Consider the following 27,171-nt stretch of genomic DNA (forward strand, 5'->3'; position numbering starts at 1 on the left):
CACATGCCGTGCACATACATACATGCACGCAAAACAGTCATACACACAATTTTTAAAATCTTTTTTAAAAATAAGTAAAAAGACCCATAGACTCTTTTAAATCATTTTTCCCATTTGCTGGGAGGGGGTCCGGGGTGGAGACTTACCAGAGGAGGAAACAGGTATAAAAGCTGAAGTGTACTAAATATTAGGAATTGACATAAGGTGAATTTGAAATCCGTAAGTACAGTTATCGCACTGATGTTATGGATATCAAGAACAGCTAAGTTACACAAAGACACGTGCGCCTTCAATAACTTTGATTTCACCGTTTGCTAAGGCTGCTCCTCTCTTCCTGGACCTGTCTCGCTTAGGTAGTATTAGAACTCATAACTGCACCTGAGCACTGCCAGCCCCCCACCACCCTCCAGTAGGGGTGAGTGTCCTGCCCCTCTCCTGCACTGACATCAAGTAGAGATGACCTGAGCAGTCTTTCTTTCCACACCGTGAAAAGTCCTTCTTGTGAAAACTGAAGGTTGACTGTGTGGTGTGCAGACAAAATTCAGATGTTTTAAAGTTTTCCTTTATATCTAAAATTTTTTTATTATTTGAGCTATGTAATTTTTTCAGTATTTATCTTCACTGCATAAGAACAGATTTAAAAAGTAAGAAAAGGTGACTTGGACAGATAACCACTGGAGGTATTTGAAGATTATTATTATTATTATTATTATTATTATTATTATTATTGATATTTTTATATCTCAGTTAATGGCTATATCTCAGGCATGATGCTAAAATAGCATCATTTGTTAGTAACATCATTTGTTCTGGTATAGATTTGGGATTGAAAAAGGAGTAGCAAATGGTCCAGATTAAACAGTTTCAAATGCTCCAACCAGAGATGCTGAATGGCAGTAATAATGAGAAAATGTTAACTACTTCCTGTTTGTTTGTTTGTTTGTTTGTTTGTTTGTTTGTTTGTTTGTTCTCCTCTGCACTCAGAACTAGCTGCCTTTACAATGATCCAGAAATGACTTCTATGGAAAAGGAGTAAGACTCACTGCCAATAACAGCTATGTGCTTACATGTAGTACTGTATGGCTGGGCTCAAAGGAAACTGATGCATCCAGGATTGGGTAAACTTAACGAGATGTTCAGCTTTCACAAACTCTGATCCTGAAATGACCAAGTGACGAGACATTTGCCAGCTACTGTTGTCTCAGTGATCGCCACAAAAGGCAACTGAATGCTTTACCTGATGTCCCACTTTCTCACTCCAAAAATTTGCAAAGGAATTTTGGGGCCAGTTGTAAAAACACTGGGGCAAGAGGAATGCAAAATGGCTTTCAGAATTATATCATCCGTCACAGTCAGGGAACCTTCCGTGTGAATTTGATATTTTGGTGACTAGAGGAGAAATATCTTTGCTTTGCAAATTCTAAGAGGCAGTTGATCCTGCCTGGGACTTCTGGAATTATATAGTTATATAATATTGCTGTCCTGTAAAAAATGGAAATTGAACATGCATAGAGCTCTTAGCCTGTATCAGACTCTGTAAGAAATCATACTCAGTACCTGATAACATTCTAGAATAAGCTTATGGGGTACATTTTACAGAAGAGAAAAAGGAACTGTGGATAAACCACGTTTTGCAGCCATTAAAAAGGGGGTCAAGGGGTGAGGTGGGGTTGGTGGCTTTCAAATCAGAGAGGTAGACGTATGGAAAGGTTGCCACTTCTCATCTAACAAAGGACAGACACTGTTCACATGAGACTGCCCATGTCTGTTTGGACGCCCAGCAAGGGCATCCTAATTTGGCTTGAATTAGGATTATTCTTGTTGCCAGGGACCAAGAAAGACAACCAAAGATCAACCTAAACATATCTTGTCACACTCTCCTCCAGATCCAAAGTGGAGATAGAAATTCAGCAGTGTCTGCAGCTGCCTTGTTGACCTTACAGCTTAAAGGAAGTTTAGGAACAAAACACTGAGTCCCAACTTTAAAAAAGGAACAAAAAGCAGGATGAATGTTGTAAGGGGACATTCTGAATCATGTAGTTTTTTTTCTTACAGGTCACTCTTGTCCAAACTCTTGAGATGACAGCAGCATTTGCTTCAAGCAAAGATGTTTTTGCAAAGCAAACATACCTCAGCCTCTCATTCTACCGTAATCTATCTTTCAAATTCAGAGCATTTTAGAAGCAATGCCCCCTAAACACAAACAACGCCCACTGTTCAGCTTGCCCCTCATTGGCCTATTGCTGCTACATCTTGGAGCTTACCCATTCCTCTGCCTGCCTTGTTTGTCTGTTCTCTATTGGTGAGAGGGCTTTGGGGTTGGTGTACAGGGCGATGCATCTATTCCTGTGTGGGTTCCATCCGGGGCTGGGTGGGAGGAAAGGAGCCATGCTGTGAATTGCTGATGTTACTTCCCATTCTTATAAGAACATGTCCCCTAGAAGTTTCCCTTTCCTTCATCCCTGTCTTTCCTGAGCACCTACCAGGCATCATCTCCCTAAGCAGCAGGATGAGACCCCAGACAGGGAACTAGAGTGGGCAAGAATTCTCTCCCTTGACCTCCAGACCGGTATTTCTTTGGTTGCTTGCTTGCGTACATGCTTTAACCTGTTCATCTTCTCCAAGCTTCTGGGGAGATAGAAGAGTCCTGCCTATATGGGAGCATTTTACCCCTGTAGCTAGGACTGAAGGGACGAATTGCAAATTGGGCCCAGGCCTTTCAAGGGGGCTCAGTCCAGCTAAGAATGAAGGGAGATGTAAGAGACCTGTTGTGGCCTCCCGTTCTCTACAGAGAGAAGGAACATTCTCCTGCTTTGCCACCCCTCCTCCGTAAAACACAAGTGTTTTTAACTGCTACTAAACAATATTGCCACTTGCCTTGTAAGGAACCTCACTTAGTGCACGCGAGAGGTGAGCCCAGCCTGTCACTGAATGGTAGGTCGCTCTGCACAGGGCCAAGCCGGTTATGGACAGTTTAGCTCCTCTTCCCAGGCTGGAGGAATCCCCAGTCTACTTTCAGTTCTGGTCAAAGGTTGCCATCTGTGTCAGTCTCAAAAGGGACGCTGTTAGGAAATTACCTTCCGTGCTTTCCACCTCACTTTAGGTTTGGATTTTAGTCATCCACATGACAAAGTTAACACAGGGCTATCTCCATTTGTAATGTATTTTTAAATGAGATGGTCAATGGCTCCATGTGGTGAAGGTGAATCAGAAGCAATATCAGTGCCTTCATTAACCCCACAAGGTAACCGTTGTCTTAAAAGCAATCTGCAGAGTGGTTTCCTGTACCAGCTTATCAGGAAGTTGTCCTCGGTTGCTCTTTCTCTACTCTGGGTAAACAGGTTTTAGTCTTTCAGCTATTTGGTCTTGAAAATAAAACAAAACAAAACAAAACAAAACAAAACAATGATTTAAACCCAAAAACGTTTTGCAAAGGAGTCAGAACAACAAAAAATAAGTGTTGAGATATATATTCTGACGTGTTGGATCAGGTCTTTGTCAAAGGCCTAGATTGCAGTTACCAACTCAGACCAAGCCCTGGCTTCCAAGTACATCATAGAACCTCTTAGAACCAAATGCATGTTTTAAATGTCCTGCTTTGTGCAAGTTAGAAACAGATGTGAGAGTCGAGTAGATGAAAGAAGACACCACCCAACTGGAGACCTGCAGATAGTAAGTCAGATCCTTGATGGCACAAGAAATAAACAACCCCAGTGTCTGGTCCCCTTTGAGCTGTCCCTTGTCATATCTGTCACAGCACCCTCTTCAAGCTCGAATTATTGTCAAGGTAGAGCTACTCCTTCCCTAGTGGTGAGATAGGCTGTGTCAACCGATCTCCATGGGATACATTCCAGAAATGGGAACTGGAAGGATGTGGGTCATGCGGTCAGTGAGCGCAGATACACACTGCTGAAGTTACTGAGGGAATTCCAAAGGAAAACCACCACATTTGGACACCCTAGACCAGCAAGTTCTCTAGAGTACATGTGGCTTTGTCTGCAAAGTTACTAGAAGGGACTTGCTCGCCACATAGGCCAGAGGAAAGTCCACCCCAGGAAAACCGATGCGTTAGAAGGGCAGAGAGAAATCCAGACTTCATGACATGTTGCTTTCCCATTACTGGCCCTTCTTTGTATCGTGACTAGAGTCCTCTCCGACTGTTCACTGACTCTAGTTCTCTTCCTGTGTATCTGTGTATGCATCCAAGATGATGTTTGTTCCATGTTAGAGAGGAGCTAAGAGAACTAAGAAAGAAAGTTGATGCTTAGCTGCCCCAGAGACAGAATGCAGACCCAGTTCAGGGACGGACGGAGGCTCTCTGGAAGGCTTCAGGCATGAGCCCTTGTTCAAAGGCAAAAGAACCTGAAATTTGAGGTCTAAAAGGACCTGCAGGAGAAAAGACTTCCAGTCAGGGATGGGTGGTGTGAGCAGACAGCAGGCTCTGTCTGGCTTCTGTCGCTTTCCATTTCATCCAGCACCCAGTCTGGTAGACACTGCCACTCATTCAAGACGGGTCTTCACCACCCAGCCCAGACTCCACGGCTGACATATCCACAGACCCACCCAGACGCATGCTGTACCATCTCTTCAGCCAAGTGGATGGCAAAACCTGACTATCACAAGAAAGGAAAGTGGTCACTCAAAATAGGAAGACATAGAGATATTCTTTATCTGATTTCACTTCGGGTTTGAGGCTTGACGTGAGCCTTCCATTCCTGGGTCTTTTTGAAATGGTATAAAATGCTTCCGTGAGCATTTCTGTAAAAAGAAACAGCCAATATTTTACTTTTAAAATATTTATTTAGCTATTTATTTATATGTGTGTGAGTATTTTGCTTGCATGTATGTCTGTGCACTGTGCATGCTCGATGTCCACAGAGGCTGGCAGAGGGTGTCGAATTTCCTAAGTTATAAACAGTTGTAAACTGCCACGTGGGTTATGGGAATCTAACCCAGGTCCTCTGGAAGAGCAGCCATGATCTTACCTGTGGCGCCGTCCCTCCAGCCTCGAGAAAAACCTAACAACTGGCAGATTATTTCCTAGCATAAAAAGCTTAGGCAATTTCTTTAAATTATTTGAAGAAAGATAAAAATAAGTGCTGCCTGAGTTGAACGTTCCTCATTGGTGTGTGTTCTCTCCCCTCGACCCACTTCCATCCAGCATTGACATGAAGCTAAAAGAAAAGCCCTAATGGCCTGCGGGAGGAATCGCTCTCTGCTTCGTGATTTTGCTGGGACACACCTACCTGGAAGCGACAGAAATGGTGACATCTCCACTTTGCACCACCTGGTGCCATTGGAAACCTCGGGGGGGGGGGGGAGGGATGGGAAGAGAATTTGTTTACGGTTAACATATTTTATGAAATGTTGTGTATTTTCCTATTTTTGCCAATTATGTGCCTCAATGATTTTAGTTGAACCTTAGCAAGAAGATAGGACCTTCCATTTTACTCTGACGTCAGTCCTTGGTGCAGTGGGACTCGGTTCCTTAGACTGGTGTTTACCGAAAGCAAAGCCTAATTCTGTTGTTTGACAGACATAGATACATTTCTGTAGACTGACTGAACTTCCCTGCAGAGCTTGCTCTAGAGTTAAGATGCACAGGGCTTGCCTTGTCCTGTGAATGTGGCTCTCTGGAACTCTATGAAAAGCTGAGCCTGAATAGGACAGACAGACAGATAGCAAATCCCCTTCAGCTAAGGCATCTCCTCCCTTCCTATCCACATCAGTCATCTTTCAGTTTTTCAGAAGGAACCTGGGCTCTCTAACCCATGTACACTTTACTTTCTGTATCTGTTTGTAAATCGCTCCTTTACAACATCACTCCCTAATGATCTCTGAAGAACTTCATATTGTGAAACTTAAGATGAACTGTGCTTCAGGCCACAGAACAGGCTCCAACCTTTATGCTTCGTGTGCCAACTCCCAGGTGGCCCACTCAGAAATTATTGGGTAACATCGAATCATCCAAAATTAACACTCGGATGCATTGCAAGCACAGTCTGCTTTAAGAAACTTAACGTTAGGGTTGGAGATTTGGCTCAGTGGTAGAGCGCTTGCCTAGGAAGCGCAAGGCCCTGGGTTCAGTCCCCAGCTCCGGAAAAAAAGAACCAAAAAAAAAAAAAAAAAAGAAACTTAACGTTAAATGCAAGTATATACTAGCCTTTCTGAAATAGCCCATTTCTTGTTTTTAGATACCCCTTATATTGTCATGGCCACTTCCAATCTGTGCATCTCTAGCAGAGGTTGGCAAGCTATACCGAGGCTACGACCCGGTCACTACAAGGAAAGGTGGTTTCCACACTTAACAGTTGAAAACAAAAATTAATACTTATCTGTCTGAAGCTTCTTTTGCACCTTCTTCACCAGAACTGAATACTGACAACAGACAGTTCTCCACAAAGAAGAAACACTATCTTTACAGGAGAAAAAAAAAAAGTGTGCTGACCCCAAATATCCATTCCTACCCTGGCCTCCATACTCTGTGCATTTATTTAAATGTTTTTTCCAACTGAGTGCACAGAGGTGGCTGTAATATCATTTGGTTTTGTCAAAAACATTTTTTCTTTCAAGATAGGATCTCACCATGTATCCCTAAATGGACTAGAACTCACTATGTAGATCAAGCTGGCCTCAAACTTGTGGTAATCCTCCTGCCTTGGCCTCCCAGGTGCTGGCATTACAGGCTTGCACCACCATGTCTATGCTTGTAAAAAAAAAAATTCAACATTTACAGACAGTGAAACATCACCCATGGCCTTCTGAAAAAAGCGGTGGGTCCTTCTCACAAAAGTGTGGCTCTCTTAACGCATGGACTCGCCAGACTCAAACTGAAAATATCCGAAAAACGTTTAGAATCGTTCTCCAAAGTCATCTGTTACCAAGTAGCCGGCAGGCACAGAGTGAAGACATTCCCTGCCTGGTGGCTCTGTTGAGGAGAGCTGAGCCCTGAAGAAGCCCAGGCGCCAGGGTTCCTCTGGCTCTATCTGCTTTTATCCGTTTCCCATCTGTCGTCCATACAAGCTCACCCAATATACCCGTGCCAGTTCCCTTTCCTTCACAAGGCTCCACCCCTTACTTTCACCTGCTGATCCCTTTCAACTTAGTATCTTTTTTGACCTTTGTCTTCTTTTCAATCTCCCTCCTCATTTTTTTTTTTTTTTTGGCTAATTTGATAGAAAAACCCCAGTGTCGACTAGGCTCCCACAGCCTGCCCTGCCCTTTGGAAGCCCACCTCAAACATCATGGTGATAATGAGTATTGTTATCCAATATCCTGATTTGCTCACCTGCTTAGCATATCAACTCCTACATGTTCCATTTTGGAAGATGAATTACACGGTTCCTCCAGCTCTGTTAAACCTACGATGTTGTGAGAACTGCAGAGTTCGGCTGAGCAAGTCTGTAGACATGGGACTGTTGATAGAGCGTGCTTTTCACAACCAGATATGGCAACAGGCAAACAGGCATGCCATTCACACTTTTCTTTGAGTCCGTGTATGGAAAATTACTCACTCATGGTGTGACATAGTGAATTTAGTGTGAGCGGTTTCAAATCAATGATGTTTGGAATATCCTAAGGAAGGTAATACCATTACAATATTTAAGCACATGCTATCTTACTGTCTTCAAAAAACAAGTTACTTTAATTGCACGTACTAGAGAAAAGCTATCATGTTCATCAAATGAATAGGCTTCTAGGGAATCCTGGGAAAATAGCCCATAATCAGGTAGATGTAACTTTCACATCGCTCTGCTCTAGGGTCTGTTCCCTGCGCATTCTTGCTTTGGTCTGGACTGCCAGGACCTGCTTTGCACCTTTTCCTGTAGATTTGTAGTTAAGGGAACACCAAGGAGTCATCAGGGTGGGAGTGGTTGAAGAGTGAAAATAACTAGGGGTGGAGGGAGACCCCAAAGTTCCTACTGAAGCCATACAGTGTTATATATGGTTCCTCCCTAGGGCATACCGATAAGCAAGGAAGCCACCCTCCCTAGCTCACATACTTAGGATGTCATTTTAAGAGTTCCTTTATGGTTCTGCACAATTCTTGTCTTATCCATATGCCCCAGTGGTCTGCTACTTTTAGGAATATCTAGGTGTGCACACATTAATCTTTTCTATATCTAAAGAGTTTTCTACGTGTATTGGATTGCTCAGAATAAAGTATATATTAGACTTGTTTTGGTAAAGAAATAAATTCTATCTGGATAGTATGGATTAAAATTATGAAAATATGTAAGAACACAATGTATCTCTACACCCCTACTGTGTAACTCAAAAAATAAAAATAGATTCCACACACTGTGGTTTCCTTTTTCAACTCAGTGAAACTCTCTGTGGCTTCCCTGAGCAGGAACAGAATATGCTGGGCATTTGTCACGGGCAAAAAGCCTTATGCATTTTGACTTTCCCAGCCATTTAACCCTATTGTTTTCTGCCTAGTTTTACCTGTTATGTCTTGGAGGCTTTTGCACTGTACTTTTAAAATGGACCATTTACTCTTTGGAAGTATCTCTTCGTGACACTTTCTATTGCATTTTCATGACGTTTATTTTTAAAGTAAAGCATACTAAGGGCTGGGGTAGAGTTCAGTGGAGAAACACACACTTGGAATGAGCAAGGTTCCGTGTCTGATCCCCAGCAAATCACACACATGCATGTGTATGTGCCCACACGGGCATGGATACATATACACACGTGCACACACATATACCTACAAACACATGCACATACATACACACATACATACACATGCACATACATGTGTTCATGCACACACATGCTTTCATATGTGCACGCACATACATGAATGCACACACACACACACACACACACACACACACACAGCGGGTGGTGCCATTTCAACCTCAGTTGTCATTGTTTCCCTTTTTGTTTTCTAGAGTCTTTTTGAACTTTCATAGCCTTTAGGCAAAACCAGAGTTGGAAACCATAACTATACCTTTTTTTTTTAAATTAAATAAATAGTAGCTGAGCTGGTTGAGTGCTTACCTAGCATGGACAAAGCCCTAGGTTCCATTCCCCAGCATCACAGAGTCCTAGCACATAGTCTTCCACAGGAAGTCACAGCACTCTGAATAAACAAATACACTAATAAAACGTGAGCATGTTAGTGTTCTCAAGACCGAAGGGTGAGTTCTGGTGTCTGTCAGGATCAAGGAATGGAAAAAGCAAAGACAAGGCTGAGCTCGTCACAGACAAAAGACTGCCAGACTGTGACATTGTGGACATTTAGGAGCATTTCCATCCTGTAGCCTAAGGTGGTGGGAATGGAGGGATGGGGTGAACTGGGTAGAATGAGGTGGGTGTACACTGTTCAGCATGGCACAGCTGTGAGGGGCAACAAGCTACACATTCAGAGGAACACTTAAGTCACAGGGCAGAGATGGAAAGGAAATAAATTTTTCCCAAACCCACATGCTAAACAAAGGCAGGCATTATGCAAACCCATGTGTTTTCAAGCACACTCTTAGGAGTGGTGAGGGGTAAAACGGAGAGCCTAATTAATAATTCGAATAAAAAGGAGTCTTATGGAATTAAGTTTAAAATTTAGAAAGAAGGACAACTTAGGCTTTCAGCCATCAATGCTGTGTCTTTCAGGGGGAGGTCATGGAAAAGCTGTGCCTATGCAGACTGTGTCTCCAAAGGGCTGCTTGGCTTTGTATGGTCTCCTCTGCCATTTCCCTGTGTTGGCTGAGTCGGTGTGCAGAAGCCTTGCCAGGAGCCGCCCCAATTTCATCATTCTAGACGGGCAAGAAAGTCTTTAGTTCAGCTGATGACCTTCAAAGCGTTGAACCTCACACAGCGTTGGGCATTACAGAGTGGGACTCGCTTTACAGAGCTGATTTGCCTACATGTTTCATTTCACATTTACTCCATAAAAACTTCCTTTAAAGATCCTTTTCCGTATGTGTATGCATGCATTTGTTCTCCTGTGTGTCTGTTTGTCTGTCTGCCTACCTGCCTGCCGGCCTCTGTGTGCACCATGTCATGCAGTGCCTCAGGATGCCAAAGAAGGTACTGAACTCCCTGGAGCTGGAGTTACAGGCAGCCGTGAGCCAACTTACACGGGTGCTGGAAATCAAACTTAGGTTTTTTGCAAGAGCAGTAAGAGTTCTTAGGGCTGAGCCATTCTTCCAGCCCCTAAAATAACATTTTTAACCATAATTCTTTTTTTAAGTATATAACTGTTTTGACAGAAATAACTGCTCTCCCCTGTTTCTTCAGTCTCATCCCTAGAGAGGAACATACAGCCCTGGACATTTCGGCCTTGATTTCCTTTTAAAACTCTTCCCTCTTAAGTTGATGAGATGAATTTTCCAGTTGTCTGTCATGTTCACGATTGCCTTTGCCAAGTTGTTGTTGGCTCTCTGAAAAGGCACAGGGCTGGGTTGAGAGGAGCCTCTGATTGTAGCACTTTCAGCCACTGACCAACATACAGGGGTGTGTGTGTGTGTGTGTGTGTGTGTGTGTGTGTGTGTGTGTGTATGTGTGTGTTTAAAAGCACCTATTTAATATGTTTTTACTGAGCTCGTAGCCAACAGCTTGAATATTTCCCACGCCAGAGCAAAGGTCCTCTGCACATGTAATCTCTCCACAAGTCAAGTCAGTCACAGGGCTGGAGTTGTAGCCCTGGAGGGCTTATGCTTGGCACACTCAAGACCCCAGATCTGATTCCTAGCATCACAATAACACAATAGCAAAAGATGACACATTATAATAGCCCTCGTGAATTTAAAAGTATTAGGCAGTATTTCATCATTACACTTGGGAGTCATCTTAAAGAGTGAAATCAACAAAAAGGACAGAAGGAAAAACATAGGAGAAGACACTTCTTTATAGTATGCAAGCTGAAACAAAGACATGACCCTCTGTTCACCCTCAGCTGGAGTTCCTATCTTGGGCAATGCAAATTTGCCTCTACTCTGTACACACCACAAATGACCATGGAAGTGCCACAAGTATTGACGTGCTTTCCTTTCTTTCTCATTTCTTTCTCTTCTTTCTTTCTTTCTTTCTTTCTTTCTTTCTTTCTTTCCTTTCTTTCTTCTGTCCATCTGTCTGCCTGCCTGTCTTCCTTCCTTCTTCCTTCCTTCTTTCTCCCTTTCCTCCTCCTCCTCCTCCTCTTCCTTCTCCTCATCTTCATTGGTAATGACATCCATTACGAAAGTGATATTTTCTAAGTTGTTCTATTACCTTATCACAAGCAAGACCATAAACTCAACCCACTCAATGGGAGAGTGTCACACAAGATACACAAACCCAGAAGAGGGGATTGTTAAAGCCACCTGAAAAGTCAGATAGTCATACCCTCAGCCCTCTGCAAATTCCTTGGACTCCTGCTCCCTCTCACTTGTTAGTGAAGGTGTTTCTCCATCTTTTTCTGTTACTCTTTCTTCTATTTCCCCAGAAACACAACAAGCACATTTCTTCAGATTATTCACACCCTGGTCTCAATCTTAACAGCAAACAGTCATTTTCCCTCTCAGTGTCTGAGGGCAAAGGTTAAGCTGTCTTTAGTACCTTGATGGTACCATTTCTCTGCTGTCTCGCCGTCTTTCAGATCACACATCCTGGCATTTAAATGTTGGTTCCACTTGATAGCTTGTATTGCTTTGAACAAGTCACCTCATTTTGTCCATTTTTTACAATGCGGATTAAAGTTTCATCCTTAACATTTATATAATGGTTAAATTGGAATTAAATGCCCCAGCTAGGGCTTAAAACAGATAAAGCATTAAAAAATAATCTTTCCTTCAGCTCCCCACTGTCCTAGCCTTTCTGTGATAGAGTATACATCTCCAAGCCCAATACTAGCCCCATCAAACAACAAGCAAGTTTCTTTAACCCCGATAGCCATTTTAGTGGTGAGTCTTATATCAACTTGACATATGCTATAGTCATTTGAGAAGGGGGAAGGGAAATGCCCCACCAGATTGGCTTGTGGTCAAGTCTGTGGTACATTTTCATAACTGGCATTGCTCACTCTGGGTGGTGCCACCCCGGGGCTGGTGATCCTGGGTGTATACGAAATCAGGCTGAGCAAACCATGATGAGCAAGCCAATAAGCAGCACTCCCCCATGGCTGCTCCTGCGCCATTCCTGTCTCCAGGTTCCTGCCTTGAGTTTCCGTCTCACTTCCTTCAGGGATGAACTGTGATGTGGAAGTGAAAATAAAATAAACCCTCTTCTCCCACCTTTCTTTGGATCATGGTGTTTTATCACAGCAATAGGAAGCTAGTTAAGTCAGCCATACTACCCCAGCCCCTGCCATATGCCTTCCAAACTCTTGTTTCTGACCTGTTTGCTTCTTGGTTTTAGAATTTTGTTTGTTTGTAGATTTGTTTAAGATTTATTTTTATATTTTAATTATGTGTAGGCGACTGTCTGCATGTTGGTATGAGTCCGCATGCCTAAGGAAGCCAGAGGTGTCAGATCCTCAGAAGCTAGAGCCTCCGGCAGTTGTCAGCCGCCTAATATGGATGCTTGAACCAAACGCCAGTCCTCTGGAAAAGTAACAAGTGCTCTGAACTGCTAAGCCATCTCTCTAGCCCCTTCATTTTTATTTTTGTTCAGTGAGAATCCCAAACATTGCAAGAACAGGGACGGAGCTACAACTCAGGGCACGTGACATTTCAGAGCTTCCATGCCCTGGAGTAGAGGATAAAGAGGAAGAAGGGAGTGGTGGAGAAAAAAGGGAAGAAGACATTTATGAGTGTGTTGTCTACAGAGTTCCTTGCTGTCAGCCAATCTCTGCTGTATTCTGCCTGCAAAGAAATCATCGCAACATGATGCTGTCCAGTCCCTGTGTAGTGCAAGTTTCACCCATTGTCTCAATAAGTGTCCTTTATAGAAAAAGATGTAACCCGGACCACATTTATATAGTCATTGTGCCTCTTTCGCCTCCTTCAATCTGGCGTTATTCTCTGCCTTCCCGTGACTTCTGCAGCCCTGACACTTGTGAACATTACAATTGTTCCATTTGGTGTCCCTCAGAGTGGCTGTGGCTGTGCAATTCAGGTTACTCGTCTTTGGCAATAGTATGTCAGAACTGACTTACGATTTTCCAACTGCTCCCTACAGATGCTCACTTCGAGTACTTAATTATGGCAATGTTGATGAGGGTTTCCTACTGGAAAAAAAATCTTTTTCTGTCCCTTATAATTAATGAGAACTTTGTTGTTATGAGGACCTGAATATGCATAGGTAGCCCGGTTGCTCATCAACCTTTTAATTTACATGTGGTTGTATTGTGTATGTACTTGTAAAATCATACTTTATCCAACAGGCTCTCTGTTAGTAGGACTATTTATTTTGGTTCTCAAATTGTTCCCTGTAATCTGGCTTCTATGTGCACATGTGATAAGTCCTCATCAGTCTTGGAACATTTCTCTGCTGTGGCACAAGATATTCCAAATGTGACTGCTATTATCTACCACCCAGTCTGGTAATTTCCAGAAGTTTTTCCAGAGCTCTAGTTGAGTGTGTTCTCCATTAAGCAGAAAATCACTGCGCCCAGGACTATTAGTACACAGAGCTAGAGAAAACACACACACACACACACACACACACACACACACACACATACACACACACACACACACACACACGCAAGTCTATATGTCAACATCTACAAGTATTGAAACCCACAAGTTCACGTTTTTCATGAGTTCATATTTTTCATTCCTAACTCCATCCCACAGATATTGTCCCAGCCGGTTAGTCCTTTGGTACACAGACAAGACCATATCTTCACCTAAGAACCCTAAAAACATGACTGATACAGATGCCCCAGACAAATAAAGTGAGCACTGCTGTCGCAGGCACTCTCTGTAAACAAATGCTTTCAACAGCCTGGTCTTTAGCACATATTATATACAACATAATACCCATCCCCCTGCTCTCTAGTGAGGGATCAAGCCCAGGGTCAGAGGGGTCATGGACAGGAGGTGTGTCCTTAGTGTCATAAGCTAAGGAATCATGGAAAATTTCCAAGGTCATGTATTTAGTTAATAACCTTGGGGAAGTAAGTAGCAGAAACTCAACCAAAATTTAAATTACGTCAAATCAAACTTCTCGTTCCAATAAAAGCCCAGGACCAAAACTTGGCTTCGCCCTGCTGTTAGTTTGACTCATTTCTGTGGATAGCTTTATTCTGAAGTGTTGTCTCCTATGATGGTTAAGGCAAACCCACAAAGTTCAGACTCTGGAGTTCATCTGCTTGGAAGGTCCCTGGAAAGGGTTACTTCCTGCCCAGTGGCCCCAGCAAGAACACCGGACCTCCTTACACTGGAACAACATAATTTCCTAGATTCATTAATAGCTTTACAGCTAGTAAAACTTAATGGAGAAAGAATTCTGCCATGGCTTCAATTATAAGAGGTACTTGAACGTTTGATGTTCAAAATTAGCTTCTTAGCATAAAAGTGATTTTCAAAAAATATACTGGGACTGTTGAGATGGCTCGGTTGGTAAAGTCCACCAAGCCTGGACATCTGCATTTGATCCCGGGGACCCATATCATAGAAGGAGAGAACCAATTGCTCCAAGTTATCTTCTGACCACACCCCCGACACACACACACACACACACACACACACACACACAGTCTGAATGAACAAATAAGTAAAAAATAAATACATGTATAATTTTAAGTAATAAAATCTTCACTGGCTATTCAGAATTTTCTTATAAACATAATGAACACATTTTAATAGTATTGGTACTTTGTCAGAGCTGGGTAGCAAGACCATTGAAGCCACAACCAAGCCCAGGGCCCCATTCCCAGCTGAGTGTCTCTGGTTACAATCCATTTTCTCAGCATAAAAATAAAACATCCTTGTATTCTTTTCTTCTTAGAGGAAAGACGCATGCTTACTACAACAAAATACACAATAACAGGATGCCAAAAATGAGGGTAAACGTCATGCAGTCTACCTTTCAGCTTAGAAAAAAAAAAACCTTTCTAGATGGAGTTCTTGGAAACACACACTTATATTCCTATCCATCACCCACCTATAGAAAGACAGTATGGACATCTTGTGTTCTGAACATCTTTCCCAGTGCTGAAATCTTTCAGATGATTTCCTAGAAACACAAAAAAGAGTATCTCAAGCTATATGGATGGGAGCAGGTTCACAGCTCTGAGCCCTTATTAATCAGTATAGTTTGAGTTGTTGGTCAGGGGCCTGTGCTAGCCTAAATAACAGAGTTCTTTTCCAGGGCTGAGCTTCCCAAGCAGCCAGACTGACAGATGAGGTCATCCTGAGGACATAGCCTTGAGCTTCTAGAAGCTAGGTTGATGTTTAAGTCTCATCTGTGCTGCCAAGCCTGTGATTTAGAGGCTGAAACCAAGTTGAGAAAAGGGCGCAGAGAACCCAGCTAGAGTCTGGTCACAAACAGGCTCTCTGCCAACACTTACCAACACTGGGCTTTGAGTGTCTTTTAATCTTGATCGCCTGGTAGAGAAAAAAATTTTTCTTTCTATTTGTGTTTCTCAAAAACCAGGCATCTTATACGTTTCTTCTCTTGTGGGTTTAGCTATGGTGTTTTATTCATTTTTCTGATGAGCCAACTAATTCTTTTATTGACTGGCTTGTAATTTTTCAGTTTGACATCTGAAATTTTTCAAGCACTTGCCATTTAGTGATCCCAGGCCACAACTCCAAATGGAGTTCCCCATTACCTTCCCCAAGCCAGGTTCTCAGCAGGAAACTCACTGGGGGATGCCTGGTTCCTGAATGCACAGCTCTAGGTAGTGGCCCACACTGAGCTCAGCCAGGTGTTTCTTTGAGCCTTGGCCAACCACAACAGTGTTAATACACCTTCTTGTCCTGGCCTCAATCATTCTCCCAAGGCTAGAGAGGGTAAGCAGGAATTGGTCATGCCATAATCAAAAATACTTCCACCTCGAAAAGCTAGTAACGCCACCTTTTCTTTTTTCTTTTTTCTTCTTTATTCTTCTCTCAGATATTACATCCAAATCAAATTTTATCTTTCCTCTCCCCTCCCAGTCTCTCCCACCACCTTTCCTTTTCCCCAGATCCATCTCTGCTGTGTCTCCCCTCAGAAAAGAGCAGGTCTCTCAGAGACATCAACCAAACAAGTTACAATAAGACCAGGCACATAGCATCACATCAAGGCTGGACAAGGCAACCCAGTAAGAAGAAAGGGCCCCACAGGTAGGCAAAGGAGTCAGGGACAGCCCCTGCTCCCACTGTTAAAATTCCCACAAGAACATCAAGCTACTCACCCATAACATATTTGCAGAGGACCTAGATCAGACTCCTACTGGCTCCCTGATCTCTGTGAGTCCCCACAGTCCTGGTCAGTTCACTCTGTTCTCATGGTGTGTTTCTGATCCCTCTAGTTCCTTTGATCCTTCCGACCTCTCTCTGCAGGACTCCCTGAGATCCACCTAATGTTTGGCTGGGGGGCTCTGCGTCTGTTACCATCAGTTGTGGTCTCTTTAATGACAGTTCTGCTAGACTCCTATGCCAGCACACTCTGCAGGCAGGACAAACTGTAGGTGGAAGGTTTTGCAGCTAGATTGGTGTCCCAATCCTTCTACTTGTGGCTTTGCCTGGTTACAGAAGATGGCCAGGTGCCCAGTTCAAGCTCCATGTCCCCCATTACTAGGAGTCCTTGCTAAGGTTATTCTTGTAAGGTTTCATGGAGTTTCCACTGCACTCACTAGGTTTCTACCTCACCCCCATATGTCCCCCAACTCCAGTACTTTCTCCCAGTGTTTTCTCCTTCTCTCCCCGCACCCTCCTCTCCTATTCCCATCCCCATCTGCCCCTAGTTCATCCAGAAAATCTATTCTATTTCCCCTTCCTAGGGAGATCTTTGCACCCCCTTTAAGCCCTCCTTGTTACTTAGCTTCTCTAGGCCCCTGGACTGATGACGGCTAATATTCACTCAGAAGTGAGGACATATCATGTGTGTCTTTCTCGGTCTGTGTTGCTTCACTTGGCATGATTGTTTTCTAGTTCCATCCATCTTGCTTGAAAATTTCGTGTTGTCATTGTTTTTAACAGCCGAGTAACACTCCATTGTGTAAATGTACCACATTTTCCTTATCTATTTTTTTTTTTTGGTTAAGGGCCATCTAGGTTATTTCTGGCTATTATGAATAAAGCTGCTATGAACAGAGTTGAGCAAGTGTCCCTGCGAAAGGATGAAACATCTTTTGGGTATATGCCCTGGAGTGGTATAGCTAGGTCTTGAGGCAACTCCATTTCCAATCTTCTGAGGAGCCGCCATATTGATATCTGAAGGAGATGTACACATTTGTACTCCCGCCAGCAATGGAGGAGTGTTCTTGCTCCATGTCCTCGCCAGCAAGAGCTGTCCCTTGTGTTTTAGGTCTTAGCCATAGCACTGATATAAGACGGAATCTCAAGTCATTTTTGATTTGCATTTCCCTGACGAAAACTCTCAGTTTAAACCGGTACCTCTGGATTATTTAGTTTGCTGATGTCTAGATCCTTGAGTTATTTATATATTTCTCATACTAGCCCTCTGTCAGCTGTGGAGTTGGTGAACACCTTTTCCCATTCTTGGGCCTCTGTTTTGTCCTATTGACGGTGTCCTTTGCTTTGCAGAAGGTTTTCAGTTTCCTGGGTCCCATTTATTGATTGCTGTTCTTAGTGCCTGTGCTCTCATGTTCTGTTCACTCGCTCTCTAGTTGCCATTGTTATGTGCTTCTGCCTCAGATGGAGGAACAGGAGGGGACTGGAGAGAGGCCCCAGCATCTGTGAGCAAGCGGAGGGCTGCTCTAGCAGAGGACCTGAGTTCAGTTCCCAGCACTTACATCAGGCAGCTCACAAGTGCCTGGAAACCCAGCTTTGAGAGATCCAATGTAGTTTTCTGGCCTCCTGGACACCTTTAAGATAAATCTGAAAAAAAAAATAGAATAAAACAACAGGAATTTCGTTTGAGTCCATTAGGGAGTGTGGTAGTCATTGGAGACCAGCCCTCAGTAAGAAGCCTTCAGAATGTGGAGGTAAATCACATGAAAAGACACAACTGAGGAAGAGATTTTCTTCAAATCGAATGTGTTCAGGGTCAGGCTCTTGCCTGAGTTGCTGAAGAGAGCTACATCCATAAAGATTCACTGACCTAGTGAAGAAATAAAGTTTCATAGATATGAGAAACAAAATTATAAAAACAAGGTTTCGAGAAATACATCTGGTGGTCAGGATGCTTATGGCAAACTTTCTGAGAGATACATCTGACATCATGATGCCCAGTGATATGATAAAGTTTTGGAATTTTGGTGATCAATATTCTAACTAAGCTAATTAAGACAAAACAAAACAAAACACAACAACAACAACAAAAACTGTTCTCAGAAAGACTCCCTACCCCTCCCTGTGGTAAATTCCAAGAACAACCGAAAGATGTCATCCTGATTCTGCCCGACTACCTAGTTCACCCCCCACCCCGCCCCACTAAGGGACGTGCCAACTTAGCCCTTTCCCAGTGATTCACCAAGGCCAGGTGTAGGGCTGGATGAGGAAAGTGACAACGCCAAGAACAGCCCCTTGAGCAGGCCAGCCAATACCTGACCAGATCCTTTGTCCTATGTACCACCAATGAGAATAGGCCGGCTAACCCTGTTGCTGAAGTCTGCCTCTATGAATAAAAGTTGTGTGCTTTTGGGTTTGGGGTTACCTCTCCCTGCATGGATGAACAACCCCACATACGTGGAATAAAAACCTTATACCCTCATGCTATTGCAGCAGTCACTTTGTTAATCTGTGCTCTGTTGGTGGCGCTCCTGAGATAAGGCTGCTATGGGGTCTTACAACACTAGCAAGAAAGAAATAACCAGTAAAGTGAACATTTGCTCATATTGACCACCATTTTACTCTGGGCCCGGCTTCCACTTTCCCTCTGACTCCTGTTCTCTCTGTGTTTATGAATCCAAGAGACCTAGAACTGCTATTGTAGTAGTCAGGAAGATGTCTGGGACCACTAGAAGATTCAGAAACTTAGGAGTTAAGTGATGGAAACCTCAATAGAAATTCTTACTATGTTTAAAATTTTAATTTTCCTTCCAAATTAGGCACAGAATTTTAATTTTTAAAACATTTGTTATTTTAAAATGTAAATCCATCCCCCCTCACACCGTGTGATGGTTAATCCTGGCTGTCAAATTGATTGAATCTGGAATCAATTGAGAGAAATGCTTTTGGATGGATCATTGAGGGACTTTTCAGGGAAGGTTGGATGAGGTAAGGAAGCCTTTCCCCTTCTGGTGGTCTGAGGGGAAAGATGGGGTGCTTTTCCTGTCTGCCTTCACTTCCTGATGGCAAATGAATGTAACCTGAGACGGCCTCATCTCTGGCTGTCCTTCACTCCCATTGGAACCCAGAGTCTTTGTCTTTCCAGTGTAGACTAAAGACCAGAAGCTTTCCAATGACCCTCAAGGCCTTCGGAGCCACAGTGGGATGGCAAAGGCAGCCAGCGTCCCAGTGCACAACCTTCTGGCTCCTTGGCTTTGTCAGGATGCAGACAGCCATCGCTGCACCACCCAGTTTCATTCTGGAAGCTTCTCTTGTCATTCCTGTTCATCAGTTCTGCTCCTCTGCAGAAGGCTGACTCATACTCATACCCCTTGGGCCATTCATTCGTCATGGCTCTAAATCTGAGTGTCTTGGGACAACCCCAGTCATTCACTGTGTCTGCGAGGCTGCAATTTAGGCAAGACTTGAGAGAAACGTTTCATCTCTGTCCCACATAACATCTGCCAGGGCAGCTGGCCAGGGACTGGAGAAGCCTTTTGCAAAAGTCCTACTAACCTAGAAGGCAAGTTGCTTAAAATGTTTGTCACATTTAAAACCACGAGATTTCGGAAGATAGATACGGTGCATCTGTTTTTACTTCTTTTAGTAGGAATCAGTTGGATCCGTAATGAGCTTTACTCATTTCTAGGGAAATCACTACTGCGTATAGGTGGAGTTGGCATTCTAGAACAAAGGTGGGTAGCATAACACTTTTATTGTTCAAATGGAAATCTGTCCTAGGCCTGGCCAAACACTCCATTCCATTCACTGATAATAAGTTCAGAGATGCTTGCTACAGACCTTTAATCCCAGGTCACAGGAGGCAGAGTCAAGCAGATCATTGTAAATTTGAGGCCAGCCTGGAGTACATAGTGAGTTTCAGGCCGGCCAGGTCTATATAGTGAAATCATGCCTCAAAATTAATTAATTGGATAGTCATCCAACTGGAACCTGTCAAGGGGAACATTAAGAAGACTTTTATGATGGTTTCTAGGGCAACTTACATCTGGAAGGTTATAGGTCTGAACTTGCTTAAAGACATCCTACCACCCCAAGTAGCTTGTCTGGGAAGAAGCACAGACATAGAAGAACAGGAACAAACAGCTGAATCCTGAATCAGCCATGCAGCCTGACTGCAACCTACATCTTGACTTGTCCATTGCATCCCATGAGTTCTTTTTGTTTTGTATTTAAGCCAATCAAACAGAGGCCAAAGGATCCTCGCAGCGTGAGGCGATACTCCCGCTTCTGTTTCTTTTTGACACTAGTCCAAGAAGCAGGCTTCACTCCCCTAGGCTACAGCTTCTGCTGCTGAAAGCATGAGCAATGCCTGCTTGTAAAGAGTTGCAGAGGCTGGTGAGACAGCTTGGCAGGCAGAGTTTCTGGCTGGCAGGCTTGACTACCTTGATCCCTGAAGCCCCCATGATGAAAGAAGAGAACCAATTCCTGCAACTTGTTCTCCTACCTTCTTACCCATGAGCACGCCCCTACGCATACAGAAAGAAATAACTCTGATAAAAATTTAACGTATAAACACTACATAAAAGCTGTTGTTACTGGGATGTTCCTCAATAAGACCACAATGCTCATGGACCACTGACATGAACCACTCCATAGTTGGTTTCAGGGAATAGCTTGGTTGCATGTGATCAACTACTTATACAGTGAAAGCCTATCAGCTCTGATTGGATGGCGTGTTACCTCCGATTGGACGTCGAGCGCCCATGCTGCCAGGGTCTCTATGTGGAAGAAGTACATTAAAAGAATGTGAGGAGTGTTCTGACTTCAGGAGCATGGTGTACCATTCTTCTTGTTTAGAAGTTCAGTGTGCCACAGTTGTCTTTGCAATTTCTCCTACACATAAAGAATAAATATAAACAGTGCCAAGACAGGACTACATAATTCTTCTAAATTCAATATATCTGGTATAATTCAAGACCTCATCAGGTAGAGGAAGAGAAGTGGATCAGGAAGTTCAAGGTTGTCTCTGACTATATAGCAAGTTCAAATCAGCCTGAAATATGTAAGAGACAAGCTCAAAAACAAGACAAAACAAAAGTTGTTTTTTGCTCTAACTTCCTGCTGTGGTTTGGAGGTATATGCCCTACTAGTCCTCAGTTCACATTTTGGAACCTAATAATCAAAGTGCTAACTTTAAGAGATAGACCTTTCCATGCTCTAGTGGATGGGTCCACACCTATTATCTACAGCACTAATTGGCCTCTTTAAAATGTGCTTTTAAAAATTATATATATATATATATATGTATATATATATATATATATATATAAGCATGAAGACAACCAACTAGACCCCCCCCAGAGCTCTCCCAGGGAATAAACAACCAATCAAAGAGGATACACCAGGGGACCCATGGCTCCAGCCATATATGTAGGGTATGGGAGAGCTCTGGGGGTGGAGGGTGGGGGGTGTCTGGTTGGTTGATATTGTTGTTCTTATGGGGTTGCAAACTCCTTCAGCTCCTTCAATTCTTTCTCTAACTCCTCCAATGGGGACCCTGTTCTCAGTCCAATGGTTGGCTGTGACCACCCCCTCTGTATTTGTCATGCTCTGTCAGAGCCTCTCAGGAGATTGCTATATCAGGCTCCTGTGTCAGCATGACTTCTTGGCATCTGCACTATTCTCTGGGTTTGGTGTCTGTATATGGGATGGATCACCAGTTGGGGAAGTCTCTGGATGGCTTTTCCTTCAGTCTCTGCTCCAAACTTTGTCTCCATATTTCCTCTTGTATTTTTGTTCCCCTTTCTAAGAAGGACTGAAGCATCTACACTTTGGTCGTCCTTCTTGAGTTTCATGTAGTTTGTGAATTGTATCTTGGGTATTCCGAGCTTTTGGGCTAATATCCACTTATCAGTGAGTGTCTACCATCTGTGTATTTTGTGATTGGGTTATCTCACTCAGGATATTTTCAAGTTCCATCCACTTGCCTGTGAATTTCATGAAATTATTGGTTTTTTTTTTTTTTTGGTTCTTTTTTTTCGGAGCTGGGGACCGAACCCAGGGCCTTGTGCTTGCTAGGCAAGCGCTCTACCACTGAGCCAAATCCCCAACCCCGAAATTATTGTTTTTAATAGCTGAGTAGTACTCCATTGTGTAAATGTATCACATTTTCTATATGCATTCCTCTGTTGAAGGACATCTGGATTCCTGTTTTGTCATTTAAGAGACATTGCAAATGCTAGACATCTCCAGATGCTACAGTGTTAGATGTGTAACAGCCCCAAGCAAGCCGGCAAACTCATTTCATCGGAAATCCTGCTGCCCTGACGGACACTTCCACACAGGAAACCAGTACTTGTGGGCTTCCTGGATTCCCTGGAGCCACTACTAACTCAGCTACCACCTCTCTCAGCTCATTATGGCTGTCTCCTGACACTACCTTTCTTCCTCTTCAGGACATCCAGCTAAATCTACTTCCCATACAAGAGCTTAACTACACTTTCATAACTGATGTCTAGAACATTTTTTGGGGGCTAAGAAGCACTAATTACCAAACTATGACTGGCCACCTTAACGAGACTCTGAGTGGTCTCCGCCTCTTGGCATTCATGTCCTTTTGCACTTCTTTCCTCTGAGTGTGGGCTGGACTTAGTGATTCATTCTAGCAAACGGAACACAGCAAATGTGATAAAATGCCACTTCCAAAATTAGCTTACAAAGAAGCAATGATGACTTCTCTCTCTCTCTCTCTCTCTCTCTCTCTCTCTCTCTCTCTCTCTCTCTCTTCCTCTCCTCTCCTCTCCTTTGAGAGATGCCAACTTCCATACTGAGAGCATCCTGACAGAGAATCCTGTCTGGCAAGGGATTGCTATCTAGAATAGACAGAGAGAACCAGAAGCTTGCCAAAACCACATGAGTGAATCTGAACACAGATGGATGCTCCCCAAGATAGCCCTAGAGGTATCTGCACCCTTGGCCAAGCTTTGAGTTCAGCTGACTAAGAGACAGAGCCAGCTATGCAGCTGATGCCTGACTCAGACACTGAAATAATAAACATTTCTTCTGTTATCCACGAAGATTTGGGATAATTTGTTTTGCAGCACCAGATAAACTAGAAAATAAATTAGGATCATCTCTTTATTTTTCCCCCTTTGGAAATTTTCTTCTAACTGGGAATAAGAAACAATAAAGAGTTGGATGAATTATCCAGTGATAAGCCAAAATTACCTGCAATAGTAAGTAGATAGAATAGGAGTTACCGTCAGGGATGATGTGACCTGCATGGTTTGGGGATTGACCTGACTGGAGCTACAGGTAATGAGAATACAACAGTCACGCCTACAGAAAAGCTGGGCTCTGGTAGCCCGTACACTCTGAAGAAGCTGCACTAGCAGCCCAGAAACTCAGTGCATGTATAATATATACACGTCTGAAAGGAGCAGTGGTTAGCTAATCCTGGTGTGTGGGTGGGTGGGGTTTGTAGGAAAGCAGTCTTAGGCTACAGTCATCTGGAAGGAGAAAGCTATGAATGATAAAAGAAAAAAATCAACCATAAACACTGTCAACATTCATCCTCAGACCAAGGAAAGGCTTTGCCACATCTCTTAGCCTGAGCCTGACTGGGAGAAGGCTCTCCCATTCTCATGGGTCTGAGGTATTGGAGTCTTTGACGTGGCCATGCTCACATCAAAAATACACATTCACTCAGGCTTTTATCTACTGCACACACAGGGACATTTCCTTCTCCTGTCAGTCAGCCTACAGTCTGTCCTATTGCCAGTGATTTCTAAACTGGTTGATAATCATCCCTGTCCTTGAACAGAGCCTGAGACTTGGAAGAAAAAATGAAGGCAACTGGCGTGGTCCCTAATGAACCCCTTGTAACTCAAGCCTACACCAGCCTGGTGGTACACAATTGTCCTCTCCCACTCAGGAGGCCAATAATGGAGGACATATGAGTGGCTATCTCTGAAATCCAACTTATATGGGCCATATTAAAAGTAAATGAGGAGCCTTCTTCTTTCTGGTATAGCCTAAGACTTTGGAAATTATCTCTTGTGCTCACCAACAAGAAGACTGCTTACAAAATGACCACCAGTCATACTATCTGACTGACTTGAAGAGATGATAGAGGGAGTTAGAAAGAACAAAGCATTATCTCGGGGGGAGACGTGCCCAGATGAACCTGTACCAGTTAGGAAAACGCACACTGCTTCAGTCTGGCTGCTGGAGGCTCCGTGTGGATCCCTGAGTTAAAACTTGGGGAGACAGATGAACATGGACCTCAGGCTTTTCCAGCAGCAGCAGCAGAGAGAAGACCACTAAGCTGCTACATGGCTGTCCAGAGTATCAGTTGTCTTAGATGATTCGAGTCCCCAGGAATCAAGCTTGCAAATTTGCTTTGTCTTTGCTTTTGGGAGTGCACATTTAGAATGCATCCCATAGCCTACGCTCTGAGGAGTGATAACCAGGGATTAAGCCTCCCGACTGCACAGCACCAAGGAGTCTTTCCACAGGAAGAGAACAGCATGGGTCTGGACCAGGCAGAGATGACAACAGGCAACTGCTGCCTGGGAGACTTGATCTGCACCATGAGACACCCCTGTGCTGATAACCACACTCCATTCTGCTTTCTCAGGCCGGACCACCTCTGCTTGCCCCTCTATATAGGGACCAGACAACGTCACTCTCTCTGAGCCTGATACCCTCATGTATGAAGCATGTAATAAATTTTATGTGTTCTTTCTCCTGTTAAAAAGTAAATTAATGTTGGCAGAGATGTAGATCAGTAGAAGCCCGAGTAGCATGTGCAAGGCCCTGGGTTCATTCTCAGCAGTGAGGAACAAACTCATAAATTCGGGTGACTGTAAAGATGTTCTTGAGTTTTACTTTCAGAGGCCCTAGTATGTTCTCACAGTGAAGCTCCAAGGAAATGCTTTCAGCAGGAAACTTCACTGTATTCATTCATTCATTCATTCATTCATTCACAATTTGCTGTACAATCCAGGCTAACCTTGAACTTTCCATTCTCCTGATTCAGCCTCTGAGTGCCGGGACTATAGTCCATACACAGCTACCATTTTACAATATGTCTGGAATATTCTGTTCTTCAGTGAGGCCTGCCCTTAAGAGAACATAGGGCCTAACTAAATGGAAGGAAGAAAGACAGCAACAGCCTCCCATGTTGAGGTTTTGTCTTTTACTGTCTGTTGCAACGCTAAGTGCAGTCCAGGAGACCTGGAGTCTGCATGTAGACCCTGTGACCCTGCCCCCAACTTAATTCTGATTGGTGAATAAAGATGCCAACAGCCAATGGCTGGGAAGAAGATACATTGGTGGGGTTTAGGGTTCATGGCTTGAGGTCAGAGGAGGCCATGAAGAGAAGAAGGTGCAAGAGAAGAGAAGTGGCCATGGGTTAAGAGTCAAGAGATCGTGGCCCTGAGGGCTGCCTAATTAGTGCTAAGAGCAGCCCAGATGAAGCATAGTAAGTAATAACTCGGGGTTATGGATAGGAAAGTAGATTCCTACAGCATGGAGGGTGGACAGCTGCTCAGCTCTTGTGTCGTTTAAGGCATATTGTAGATATAAGGTCTGTGACTGTGTGTTTCATCTGGGAACTAATAGCCAAAGACAGGGTAGAAACCCCGGGCTGGGAATGAAATAATTTCTAGGACACTTACAGTCTCATCTGAGGTGGAATAAAAAGGACAAAAAAGAGCGAGGGGAACTGATGAAGATCCCACTCCAGAGCACATGCTTACCGCATGGGCACAGAAACCCACAGCTCATCGCTACATCTACAGGGCTGAGTAATGACTGGGCACGAGCCCTAGAGAATGCCTTTCAGAGGTTAAGCAGTCTCTAGGGAGGCTCAGAGGCAACAGAGGCCACACCAAGTATGCCGCATGAAACCTTGGTTTCTAATACTTACCATGACAGCAAACAGTACACTGAGAGCCTGAAGTAGAGCCAGCCAAACAAACCTTCACACAAAAGGCCCAGTTAGACGTTTCTTTCACTGAAGTTGTCGTGTCTAGATTTCAGCAAGAAACCGCAAGCATCGCTAGAAAGCAAGTGACTGGTGTGTAGCATAAGAAATCAATTATTAAAAGCAGAAATTAATCTTTCCAGACTCCAGTCTTTCTAAAGTTGTAAGAATGACAGGGTGTTTATCCAGAACCATAATCAGTGCTGGGGTGGAACCCAGAGCCTGGAGCCTCCATTGCAAGCAGTCCACTACCCCCAGCCCTACATGGTATGTAATCAAGGTTATCGTTATCAGTTGAAGATGTCCTAACACACAGAAGTCTGAGATTTTGGGGGTATACTGGTGTATTGGTTTTATTTAAAGGAAAACTTGGATCACAGCACAATAAATGAATCTAGGGCTAGCAAAATGACTCAGTGCTTGCCTCTAAACCCTGGCAACATGAGTTTAGTCCCCAGAACCCACAAAAGGCTGGAAGAGAGAACCAGCTTCATAAAAGTTGTCCTGAGATCACAAATAGAACCAGTAGACAGTACAACCTACAGTCACAGCAGACCTTGGCTTCAAAATGTGCCTGTGACCTCTTACTTCTCAAAATATGGTCTCCGGCCCATCCAAGGACAGGGAAAGCTAAATAATTTGTGTACTTTAGTACAAACTTTAAAAAAAAATAGAACTTTGTTCAAACCACAGGGAAATTACCGTTCAATATTATAAAATATTATGCTTCTCATAATTAATGTTCAGTGTCATTCTAATTAGAAAACATTTAAATAACTTGCATGAGTTTATCATTCAAGCATCATTGGTGTTAAATATTTATTTATTTACCTTTTCATTTATTCAGTCATTCATTTATCATAAGACAGAAGTCTTGCTATTTACCTGAGGCTTCCCTGCCTCAGTTTCCCA

At 43.4% G+C, this 27,171-nt stretch overlaps 1 protein-coding gene and 1 long non-coding RNA gene across 18 annotated transcripts in view; one reads left to right on the top strand and one right to left on the bottom strand.

Moving 5' to 3' along the window:
* The window catches only part of Prune2 (prune homolog 2 with BCH domain), a 271,622-nt gene extending 263,321 nt beyond the window's left edge, over positions 1–8,301 (top strand). For 8 of the 16 annotated variants that reach the window (NM_001419567.2, XM_087549653.1, XM_087549649.1 and 5 more), the window contains 2 exon segments: positions 985–1,032; positions 5,162–8,301. In NM_001419567.2, coding sequence (NP_001406496.1) covers positions 985–1,032; positions 5,162–5,192 — 79 coding nt within the window. In that variant the 3' untranslated portion in view covers positions 5,193–8,301. 16 annotated transcript variants of the gene reach the window in all.
* LOC134483972 (uncharacterized) overlaps positions 1–27,171 on the bottom strand; it is a 66,985-nt gene that overhangs the window by 9,295 nt on the left and 30,519 nt on the right. Inside the window, exons 5-6 of one of the 2 annotated variants that reach the window (XR_015653063.1) lie at positions 26,203–26,334; positions 17,834–17,918 (exon numbers count right to left, since the gene is read on the bottom strand). This is a non-coding gene — a long non-coding RNA (uncharacterized LOC134483972). Of the gene's footprint in view, positions 1–15,033; positions 17,919–26,202; positions 26,335–27,171 lie in introns of those variants that run through there. The other variant, XR_015653062.1, reaches the window with a different exon arrangement.

The sequence above is a fragment of the Rattus norvegicus genome, chromosome 1 (genome assembly GCF_021556685.1).
Source record: "Rattus norvegicus strain SHRSP/BbbUtx chromosome 1, alternate assembly SHRSP_T2T, whole genome shotgun sequence".
Taxonomy (NCBI): Eukaryota; Metazoa; Chordata; class Mammalia; order Rodentia; family Muridae; genus Rattus; species Rattus norvegicus.